A 12,460-nucleotide genomic window follows, 5' to 3' on the forward strand; every position below is an offset into this window, starting at 1 on the left:
ATGTATAAATGATAAAGTGAATTTCTAATGAAGATGATGAGATCTTTCGTAGGGTTTGAGAGAAAATTGGTATAAAAAAGAAAAAAAAGGAGAGATTTGCACTAAATGATTTTTTTTATTTTTTTTTAAAAAGGCTTATGCACCATTTATTTACATTAAGATTAGGATATCTGAACGCACATTTGAATGATTAAATGTTGTCTTTAGATCAAAATAAAATGATAAATTTGTCTTCAACACTTGAATATCATACTTTATTTATTTTTAATTATAATAAATATACAATTTAAATAAAAAGTAGTTAAATATTTGAATATCTATATATATAAATCCAATATAACGAAAATATTATTTGATATAAAAATATGTATGTTCGCTAGTGATGATGGTGGAGATAATAAGTGGTGTGGTAACTCATGTGATCATGATAGTTGGTATTAGTGATGGTAGAGTCAATTGATTTTAGTAGTTGACTATGGTTTTTGTGATAATAGAGGTGCTTTTTGTAGGATTTGATCATGGTCATTAGTGGTAATAATGGCTAATAATGATTGCGGAGGTGATGATAAGTATAGTATCGATTAACAATATTGGTTGAACAACGATAATGGTTGCAACTAGTGGTCGCCATAGGAACGATGGTTGGTAGTTGACAATGATGATAGTGATTGTGATGCTGAAAATTATTCACACAAAAATACCTCTTAATGGCCTCAATGTTTATATTTTATGAAAGTGTGAATCTGAATAATTTAGACCGTAATTAGGCTATTAAGAGTGTGAATCGTAAGTAGTTGGTTGGCCCATGGCCAAGCCATTTTTATAACTAGTATTATTACTTGAATTTTCTTAGAGGAGCTTCTTCGATGTGATGTTCACGTGACATGTCATATTGTTTTAGAATAATTTTATACACGACTTTAGAAGTCCAAATGTGAATTTGGCCGTAATTTTTGCTCAAACGATTTATTTGTGTTAAAAAAAATTATCATCAAATATTTTTTTTAAATTCTATTATTAGTATTTGAAATTCTAAAAACTAGAATTTATAAAGTCAAAATGTTAGGGCTTCTTATGTAACTGTATAGGTGACAAAAAAAAATTAATTTAAAATGGTTGCATATATATATATATATATATATATATATATATATATATATATATATATATAAAATTGATTGATATTGTATAAATTAGTTATGTAGTATATCAATATTGTGCAAATAGTACATAATCATGTACACAATTGCTTTTTTTTTCTAATCCCGACCAACTCGAATCTCCCTCATATATATATATTAGTTGATCAATGTCGCTTCTACGTTATTAAGAGATTAACTGCTAGATTTAAAAATAGGATTAAAAATAATGAAGTTTTGACGTGGTGTTGGGAGTAGTTTGCATTACTAGCTAGGGTTAGTTCGATAGAAGAACACCAAAAACTTACTATAATTGATCGAGAGATAATTGTGACATGTTAAGACTCGCGATTGATAAAGAATAGTTCAACGATATTATAATTAACATGTTGCAGATTTCTTTTAATAATTAGGGAAATCATTATCTTTTTAATTATTGAAAGAACTTCACATTTTTTTACTTGAAAAGTTTATTGTTTTTATTATTTAATTTTCTTAGTTTAGTTGAATTTACAAAAAAAAAATCAGTGTTAGAAGTATTCAAATCCATAAATTCACTACGAAACAAGGCCGTAGAATCAGAACAAGTAATTGTTGAGATTCGCGCAGGAATATCCACTTTGAATTTTAAAGAGAAGGTTCGAAAACATATTTATTCTGATTCAGGTTGAATGAATCATTCCACCTGGCAACAGCTTACTAAATAAATTTAAAATATTTTAACTTGAAAAAGTTGATTGTATTGTTTTTCTTGGTGATATAAAAGTGTCTCTAAAATTATTTTTATGTTGGATTAGTTCTAGACCTTAAAAATGAATTATATTTGTGATGATTTTTTTTTCCTTTTTAAGATGAGTTTTGATTATGACCATGAAACATATTAATTTCAACTCCAAAAGGTCAAGGGTTTAGCTAACATTTACTCTTTTTAAGTTAAAAATAGTAAAAAAGTCTTTCCTGAATCTTTTATAGATACTTAAACTTAGTACTTATATTATATGTGCTACTTAATACCCTTTATGTTTGTCTGGCGATATACAGAACAAATATTACTAGATTGAAAATAGAGTTTTATACACGTCTAAAGAGAAAGTTGCTGAAAAATTCTACATTTGAAGAGATTGAAAGGCATTGCTCTCTATTTGGGCAATTTTACGAAAAGAAATAAAAAATGGTTGGAGGACAACATAAAATCAAACGTCCAATTTTTAGCCAAAATTTCATATACAACTATAAATATCATATTTTTGTTATTTTATTTATGTATTAATGATAAAGTGAATTTCAAATGAAGATGATGAGATCTTTGGTAGGGTTTGAGAGAAAATCGATAGGAGAAAAAAAAAGATTTTCACTAAATGATTTTTTTTAAAAAGGTTTATGCACTATTTATATGCAATAAGATGAGGATATCTAAATGCGAATTTGAATGATTAAATATTGTCTTTAGATCAAAACAAAGTGATTAAAACGATTTGTCTACAACACCTAAATATTCATACTTTATTTTTTTTATATAATATATATACAATTTAAATAAAAAGTAATTAAATTTTTTAATATATATATATATATATTCAATCTAGCAAAATTATTTTTTGATATAAAATATTTAGTTCGCTAGTGATGATGGTGGAGATAGTTAGTGGTGTGGTGATTGATGTTATAAATAGTAGGTATTAGTGATTGTAGAGTTGATTAATTTTAGTAGTTGACGATGGTGCTAGTTGTAATAGTAGAGGTGGTTGTTGTAGGGATTGATCATAGTTATTAGTGGTGATAGTGGGTAATAGTGATTGCGGAGGTGATGATAAGTATGGTACCGATTGACAATATTGGTTGACAGTGATAGTGGTAGCAACTAGTGGTTGTGGTGGCAAGGATTGTTGGTAGTTGACAATGATGATAGTGATTGTAATGCTGAAAATTATTCACACAAAAATGTCTCTTAATGGCCTCAATGTTTATATTTTATGAAAGTGTGAATCTGAATGATTTAAACCTTAGGCTATTAAGAGTGTGAATCGTTACCCAACCCTACTAAGTAGTTGGTTGGCTCATGGCCAAGCTATTTTGACGACTCTAGTATTATTACTTGAATTTTTTTAAAGGAGCTTCTTCAATGTGATATTCACGTGACATGTCATATTGTTCTAGAATAATTTTATATACAATTTTAGAAGTTCAAATATGAATTTGGCCGTAATTTTTGCTCAAGCGGTTTATTTGTGTTTTAAAAAAATTATTAACAAATATTTTGTTTAAAATTCTATTATTAGAATTTGAAATTCTAAAAACTAGAATTTATAAAGTAAAAATGTTAGGGCTTCTTATGTAACTGTACAAGTGACAAAAATTATATTAATAAAAATGGTCGCATATATATGTAATGAATTAATATTGTATAAATTAGTTATGTAGTATACATCAATATTGTGCAAATAGTACATAATCATGTACACAATAGCTTCTTCTTTTTTCCTAATTCCAACCAATTTAAATCTCTTCTAAATAGTCTCAAAATTTAGATATGAGTTCACCTCGATATATTATCTCATTTTTTTCAAGTGTATATAGATTGGATTTTCCACATTAAATTTTCAATGTGTATATATATATTATATGGTGGAGACTAAGAAACCAATATTTTGTTGCTTTAATTGGAGTATCAGATTCATCGGCAATCAATACGTGGAAGTGGAACCCTCACAAATTCCTCTGCAACCCCTCTCCACTACAAGGTACTGTTGGAACTTTGAAATCATATAATATTAGTACAACTTTTTCATGTGAGTTTTTTTCTTATTAAGTTATGAATCTTTAACTCTTATATGACTTATTTCAAACAATTTCTTCTATGGGGGCTTTTTGAGACCTTTTAAAATGACTTTAATGGTAAAAAGTTGGGATTTTATAGTTTCTTTTCTTTAGGAAAAGAGATCAAAGACCCAATTCCCACTGAAAATTAGATGCATTCACCTTTATACTGTGAAATTGTCATTTGGTTGTGGAGGGAAGGAGTAAAAACATAATCTTGCAACAACTAAACTAAAGTGTTCTACATGTGAGGTAGAAGTGGCAAATGGGCTAAAATGCGGATTATAACCCAATCTATCCCATTCTTATTAAGTTTGAATTGTTTTATTTGTCCTTTTTATAAGTTTTACCCTGAATCTCACTTTGTGTGATTTTACTCTATTTGTTGTTGTTGTTGTCTTTTTCATGACTTTTAAGTATCCAATAATTTTTTTCATCATTATTTATTTTTAAAAAATATTTTGACAAAATTTCTCATGATTCATTTGAACTACATATCAACTCAATTTTCAATTGGTGATCAATAACCTGACCCAACTTGAAAGGATTGGGTGGATTGAATTTGATTTTGCCTCTCCTATGTGAGGGGGTAGAATTTTGATTTAGTTTGTGTCAAGATCTAAACTAAGAATAAAATCAAACTACAACCTTTTTGGGACAATTTTCTAGTTTATAGTAATACATTCAAACTATTACAACTAAGAATGAAAATATGAATACTAAATTGAACTACTCTACTGAGATGTCATAGATGAGCTTGAGATCTGCAGTAGAAGATAAGAAGAAGAGGAATTTAGAGTGCAAGAGAAGAAGGAAGAAATCTGGAAAGAGAGGAGAAGTGAGAAAATACCAATTGATTCGTTAGTTTCTCTCTCTCATGGTTTTTAGCCTTATAACCACCTAGTCCGAGTTGGCAGCATCGTTTGCTGCTAGTCATACACCTCAAATAAGTTTCAATACACCTATTCACGCTCTTTGTTTGATAATCTGTCTAGGGGTGGTAAGTACTATTGGAAAATTTGATCCCCTTTAGTTTGAACAAAGCTTGCCAAAAATTGTTGAGAAACACCTTGTTTCTATGACTATAGATGTAGGGGTACCATGTAAGGTCTGAACCGTCTTCCAAAACTTATCAGCCATAATAATTGCAGTATAAGGATGAGTTATGGCTATGAAATGTGCTGAATTTGTGAACCTGGAAACTACCACCAAAATGACATATTTTCCTTAAGACTGAGGCAACCCCTCTATAAAATCCATACTGACATGAGTCCATGTTTGGTTGGGAATAGGAAGTGGTTGAAGAAGACCAGGATATGCTATATTCTCATCCTTACTCCTCTGATAGATATCACATTCTGCTACATAATTGAGTATCATTTGTTTCATAAGAGGTTAATAAAAAACCCGAGATAACCTCTTAAGTGTGCCTAACTGACCTGAATGGCCTTCTAATGGAGAGCTATGAAAAACTTGTAGTAGTTGTTGTCTTAGTGTGCCAGTAGATCCCACATAGATTTTTCCTCTCTTCCTCAAGATCCCAGATTGATAGTGCAACAGATTAGGACCTTCTAAGTCTACCACTAGCTGAGAAATAAGATCGGAAGCAAAAGTGTCACCTCCATAACTGGTTGTGATGTCTTGCACCCAAGTTGGAACTGGTAGTTAATAGCTTGTAATTTAGCATGCAAGGAAATTGTTTCTTCTTCTTGCACCCCTTCAAATTGTCTGGAAAGAGCATTAACAACTCTGTTCTCAGCCCTTCGCTTAAACTTAACTTCATAGTCTAAGCCTAACAACTTGGTAAGCCCTTTTTGCTGGATTGCTGAAGTAACTCTCTGATCAAGTAAGTATTTCAGGTTGTGGTGATCAGTTGTTACGACAAAATGCTTATAACGTAAGTAATGCCTCCACTTGTCTATGGAACTAAGCAATTTCATGTACTCCTTGTCATAAATGGACCTGCCCCTATTCTTCTAGGCCAATACTTTGCTAAAATAGGCCACCAGCCTCCCCTTTTGCATGAGAACTGCACCAATTCCTAAGTGGCTTGCATTTGTTTCAACTACAAATTCTTGAAAATAATTTGGTAGGTCAAGGACTAGGATGTTATACATAACTTTCTTGAGAGTCAGGAAAGCAGTTTTAGCCTCACCACTCCAATTAAAACTGTCCTTTTTGAGGAGGTTAGTGAATGATCTACATATTGTACCATAATTGGCCACATACTTCCTGTAGTATCCTGTCAGTCCTATGAATCCCCTCAAAGCTCTCAAGGAAGAGGGTCTAGGCCACTGCACCATAGCCACTACCTTTTCAGGATCAGTAGCTACCGCCCCAAGAGCACTAATGACATAATCAAGATATTCAACCTTGGACTGACCAAATGAATATTTGGATCTCTTAGCAAAAAGTGAATGGTCCCTCAATATCATAAAAACAGTAGTAGCATGCTTCACATGGTCCTTAAGAAACTGAGTGTATATTAAGATATCATCAAAGAAAACTAGCACAAATTTCCTGAGAAATGTTTGAAATACCTGGTTCATCAGAGCTTGGAATGTAGTTGGGGCACTGGTAAGCACAAATGGCGTCACTCTAAACTCACAGTGCCCGATATATGTTCTGAATGTTGTCTTAAACACATCATCAAATTTCATTATAATCTTATGGTAACCAGCTCTTAAATCCACTTTTGAAAATAGCATTGAACCATGTAACTCATCCAATAGATCATCTACAATGGGTATGGGATACTTGTCTTTCACCGTAGCCTTATTCAACCCTCTTAAATCTACACATAACCTTCAAGTCCATCCTTCTTTTTCACTAACAATGCAGGTGAAGAAAAAGGCAACTGAAAGGGCTGAATAATACCATGTGATAATATATCCTTCACTTGTTTCTCTAGCTCCTTTTTTTTAAAGTAATTGTACTTGTAAGACCTTAAGCTAACATGTGATGATCCAGGCTTCAATGGAATTGAGTGGTCTAAACTCCTCACTGGTGGTAAACCTTTACGTTCGGTAAAGATATCCTCAAATTGTTGTAACACTACTCTTATCAGTTCTTCAATGGTTTCTTGCTCAGTAGTTGTGTCCATGCTGACTATGAACAAGTGAGCCATCAAAGTCTGACCCTTCCTGATCAGTTTTCCCATTAATTGTACCACTGTTGATTATGTGAATACTTCCCCCTTCTGGAATAGCATGCAACACCACTTTATTGGCCTTCTTGCCAATAGTGACACTCCTCTTCTCATGGTCAAACTTGGTGGGGTTGTATTTTTTCATCCAGTCATTCCCTAGGACTATATCACACCCTCCCAACTTGATAATTCTTAGATCTTCTCTGAATGGTTTCCCTCCCATCTTCCAGCTGAAACTAGTACATGTAGATGTACCCAACATATAGTTACCATCAACAACAGTGACCCTAATAAGAGAGCTATTTTTTTAAGGGAAAAGGGCCTGATATACCCCTCAACTTTGTCATTTGGAGCTGATATGCCTCTTGTTATGAAAGTGGCTCATATATACCCTTACCGTTATACAAACGGCTCACATATACCCCTACAGTTACAAAATGAGCTCACATATACCCTTCATTTAACGGAAGTGAAAAAGTTAGTTTTAAATTTATATTTTTGACTTTTAATTTTCTTAAAAATTATTTAGGGGTATATATGATTCTTCTAGCAAAGTACAAGGTATATTTTAATCTATTTTATACATAAATTATTTTTTGACTTCTTTTAGTATAATTATTTGAGTTTCTTATTCTTATTTTATTTTTTCTTTCATTCCTTAGTGTAAAGAAAAAAATTTAAAACTATTTTTTTGTGGCTATATTATAATTTAAAATTATTTTTTTTGGTCTATATTGTAATTTAATTTTTGTATTTGAAGAAAAACATTTGGTCATCTATAATAAGTTTTACAAGAATATTAGTGAAACATAAATAAATTTGACCATCAAAATTATAAATCTAAATTAGTCATTGAAACAAAAAAAATGTTAAAAAAAATATATATGCTTGAGGAGGATTAAATATACTCATATGGGATTTTATATATATATATATATATATATATATATATATATATGAGGATTAAATATACTCATATGTGAGCCATTTGTATATAAGTAGGGGTATATATGAGCCACTTTCATAGCGAGAATATATCAATTCTAAATGACAAAGTTGAGAGTATATCAGACCTTTTTCCCTTTTTTTAATAAAAGGTATAGGAGAGCTATAATTTGCCACATAACCAGTTTTTATCACAACTTGGGAGTCAATAAAGCTATGAGTGCTTCCTAAATCCACCAACACAATTAGACTTCTATTCTTAGCTATTCCCCTTACTAAAATGGTATTCACCCTATTGTGATTGCCAGCCAAGGCACTCGGACAAATAGCCTCTTGCGTCTCTAGTTGGATTTCCACTTCAATTACCACATCAATTAGGGCTTCCTCCTCAACTATTTTAGTAGTTTCAGTAGGTGCTGCCCATGCCACTTGCTCATCTTATTGCTTCCCTTGATGCAATTCAGCTGCCTATTTTTACATTTATACCCTGGAGCATACTTATCTCCACATCTGAAACAAAGCTGGTAGTTCTTCCTATGTTCATAGACTTCTGGACTCAACCTGTAAGTGGTTGGTCTAGTACGAGTACTGAATTGAACTAATCTGTTGGGATGCCATATATAGATGAGCTTGAGATCTGCAGTAGAAGATAAAAAGGACAAGAATTTAGACTGAAAGAGAAGAAGAAGGAAGAAATCTGGAGAGAGAGGAGAAACGAGAAAATACCAATTGATCTGTTAGATTTTCTGGTTGTTAACCTTATAACAACCTCGTCCGAGCTGGCAGCATCATAGCCCTCCAAGCTCATTAAGCAACTTCCAATCACAGCCGTCTATTGAATGTGTTGATATTACTCCTCCAACCCCATATCGAATCCTCATAAGTACAGAAATTTATTTGCTCTTTATTTGAAGGCATAACAACTTTCTTATGTGATGTCAGGCACAAATGTCCAGCTTGTTACAAGCAGTGCAAGCGGAAGGAGCATATTATTGAACATATGCGAACATCTCATCATTCGGTTCATGACCCTACATGCGGTGTGTGTAACAAACATTGCAAATCATTTGAATCACTAAGGGAGCACATTGCTGGCAAGTTGTTGTGCTTAGACAATGAATGTTTTTTTACATGTAAATGATCTCTAAGTTGCTTTTTCACTTTAATATTCAGGTCCATTGGCCAAAGTGAACTGTTCAAGCATCTTTGCTGAAAGAAGCTGCATTTTGTGTCTGAAAATCTGTAGCAGCGTGGACTCTCTCAACGAGCATAAGGAAGTGTGTCATCTTACCACTCCTCAACCCATTGTGAGTTGATGAATGTTCTTTCCTCAATGCTTTCACAAGAATCAGTTACATTTAGGATAGTTTAGATGTATGTTTAGTTGTTGGAATGTGTATGTATAATTCTTGCATGAGTCAATGGAGATGCATCATTCAGAAGATGATATGGACAACATAAGAGGTCAGGAAGTAGTTGCCATAGATTGTGAAATGGTTGAAGGTGATTTGTCACAAGAACTTTGCGCAAGGGTATGCTAGTTGACAAAGATGAAAAGATTATTTTTCACACTTATGTCCTACCTCAGACTCCTGTGGTTGATTATAGGTATCTTCTGGCAAATAAACATATCTATTTATAGTGTAAGATGACGCTTTTGGTATCACACCTTTTCATACTTCCTCATCATTGTGTGCCAGGTATGAAATTACTGGTATAACAGAAGAAACTCTACAAGATACCATGCCTTTGAATGAAGTCCGGGAGAGAATTCAGCAGATTCTTTACAGCGTAGAGCCACTTCGTAGAGTACTTGTGGGCCATAACCTTGAGAAACACCTGCATTGCTTGAAGATATCTTATCCTGATCGTCTTCTAAGGTAATTTTATTTTTATTTTTTTTCTAATAAATGAAAATCATTTTCTAGGAACCTTAAATCCTGTATTATGTCCAGATCACAGGCTTGGCCTGTTATGTGTATCCATTGACTGCCATGCATTAACATTAATGGTTATATTTTCCATAATTTTGACATAACATGCTTCTTTAAGAGTACTTAGTTACCTGGTGGAATAATCAAGGTGTGCACAATTTGGCCTAGACAACACCGCTATTAAAAAGAAAAAGAAAGTAGCTTATAGTTGACTATTGTTGTGGGTGGAACATTTATGCTTATTACGTCAAAGTAGGTCTGTTCTTGAGGATGGACCTATTAACTCGCTTAATCAGGTACTGATGTCAAGAAGCCTAGTATTTCTCCGAGGCCTTTGCCACATTTTCTTATTTACTCATTTAGGTAACACGTAAAATATCCCTCTTTGTTGCACCTAAAATTTCCACCCCTTTAGGTCCTCCTGGGAAGTTCCTCCAAATGATGGTACTTAATCCTTCCATCCAAATAAACTTGTGCCTTCTCTGCTGGTGCTGGTATTGAATTCCTACATTATCAAGAAGTTAGAACTTATAGACAGATAATTAACAATAGACCCTTGTGGTCCGGCCTTCCCCGGTGCACCAGGCTGCCCTTTTTTTTATTTATTTATTTGGTTGTATCATGAGTTCAATATCAAGCAATTATGTCCATAAGAGATGAAGATAAAAGTAAGAACTATCATATCATTTGTTCACATTCTCTGTATTTGTCTGTCAAGTTGGGTAAATGAAGACGCTATTTGTGTATGCCTTGGAGATCTTTTCTACACGAGATGCATTCCTCTATTCATGTCTTGCTTTTGTTTTGTGCAGAGATACTGCAACGTATCGCCCCCTGATGAAGACCAATTTCGTCAGTCACTCTCTGAAATATCTAACCAAGACTTATCTAGGGCAAGTTACTTGCTCACTCTCATATTTTCTTTACTTGTAAATTTATCTTCTCTTGTATTATTGTCAGTCAAGTTTATCCATAATATTCTCATTGGGCATGTACTTTATATTGTTCAGTCACTGCTGTTTTCTTGGAGCTTGAATTAGTGGCTGGCTTAGTAGTTATTTGCTTCAACTGTGTTTATTACATTTGTGTGCTATGCTGACAGAAACTTTTGACCTAAAACAGATATGACATCCAAGTTGGTTTCCATGATCCTTACCAAGATGCAGTGTCTGCGATGCGGTTGTACAAGAGGATGTGCTCACAGGACCACCCAATGGTTTGGGTTTCAATTTCACCAAGTCAACTCATTATCGGTTGCTCTAATCCATGGAAATCCGTGGCACACGAGAGAATGACAATAGAGGAGCTCTTAGCAATATCCAGAGCAAACTATCAGTGTTGGTGTCTTGATTCACAGGATTGAATATACATTTAATCTGAGAAAGTTTCCAGCTCCAACTGCGCGACACTAAAGCAAGAATATGTTATATCATGAATTCATATTTAATTAGGCCTGTGAGGCTTCTGCTGCTGAAGTTTTTGTGGTTACTAAAGTTGATTGACTAGAATTTCATGTTTTTACTTGGTAAAAGTTACTTTATCTTCCCTCCATCCTTGGAGGACTCTTCTATTTGATGCTAAGGGAGAATTGCTTGATTTTGTTATTGCAATTTACATTCTCTATAATGTGTAGCACCAAAATACATATACAAGCTTTAGATGATCTTGAACCCCTTATAGTGTTGATGCTTAGGGAAAGAGAAGGGCGTTAGGTTTCAGCAGTATGCATGCTAGGCATTCTTTACCATTTGGGCTGCATATCAGTCTAGTTAATAAAATGAACATGTTACTAACTTGCTCAAATCTAAACAGATTGGGTGGATTGTGATTTTTTGAGCCCATTTTAGTTTTACCACTTCTAGCTACAGCCTATAGGTGTCAGATGTTTTGTCTAATCACTCTCTTCCCTGGGTATTCTTTGATGATTTCATTAAGATTTAAGAGGAGACTGTTCGGATGGTAAGCACTTCTCATCTTCAATTCTAAAATCATGGGTTCGAGTCTCCAAAAGAGTGGGAAAGCGAATGAGTAGAGACTATTGTCTTATTGGATAATAGTGTATTGATCCTGCAAAAAAATCACTTGCAATTTCAGTGGACCCATGGAGTGTGAAGGCTTTTAAGAAGTCATAGCTTGTGGTGGAAAGTTCCTTCTTTTTTTTAATTATTCGTAACATTGCTTTTATGATCTTAGGAGCACTGACCGTCATGGCCAAATTAATATATACCAATTTGGAGAAAAGTTGTTTGTGGGTAAGGGAAAAATTGAGACATTATATGTTGTCTTGCCTAGTATATTTATTAGCTTCCATGGACATAAAAAAAAATACTTGTTCGAGAAACTCGCATTGACGTTATGGGAAGGGATCCTAGATTACCTAGTAGAAAAAGATTGAAAAATAATCACAAACCTCGCATAGCACCGAAAGAGATAGACTAGAATATGGCATATGTTATGTCAACGACATCAATGGGATA

General features: G+C 33.3%; 1 protein-coding gene across 1 annotated transcript in view; it reads left to right on the top strand.

Moving 5' to 3' along the window:
* LOC125818921 (RNA exonuclease 4-like) overlaps window positions 1–11,411 on the top strand; it is an 84,767-nt gene extending 73,356 nt beyond the window's left edge. Inside the window, exon 7 of the mRNA XM_049498435.1 lies at window positions 11,106–11,411. Coding sequence (XP_049354392.1) covers window positions 11,106–11,346 — 241 coding nt within the window. The 3' untranslated portion in view covers window positions 11,347–11,411. The remainder of the gene's footprint in view (window positions 1–11,105) is intronic.
* Window positions 11,412–12,460: the final 1,049 nt, after the last annotated feature.

The sequence above is a fragment of the Solanum verrucosum genome, unplaced genomic scaffold (genome assembly GCF_900185275.1).
Source record: "Solanum verrucosum unplaced genomic scaffold, falcon-dt-bn FXZP01000267.1, whole genome shotgun sequence".
Lineage (NCBI taxonomy): Eukaryota > Viridiplantae > Streptophyta > Magnoliopsida > Solanales > Solanaceae > Solanum > Solanum verrucosum.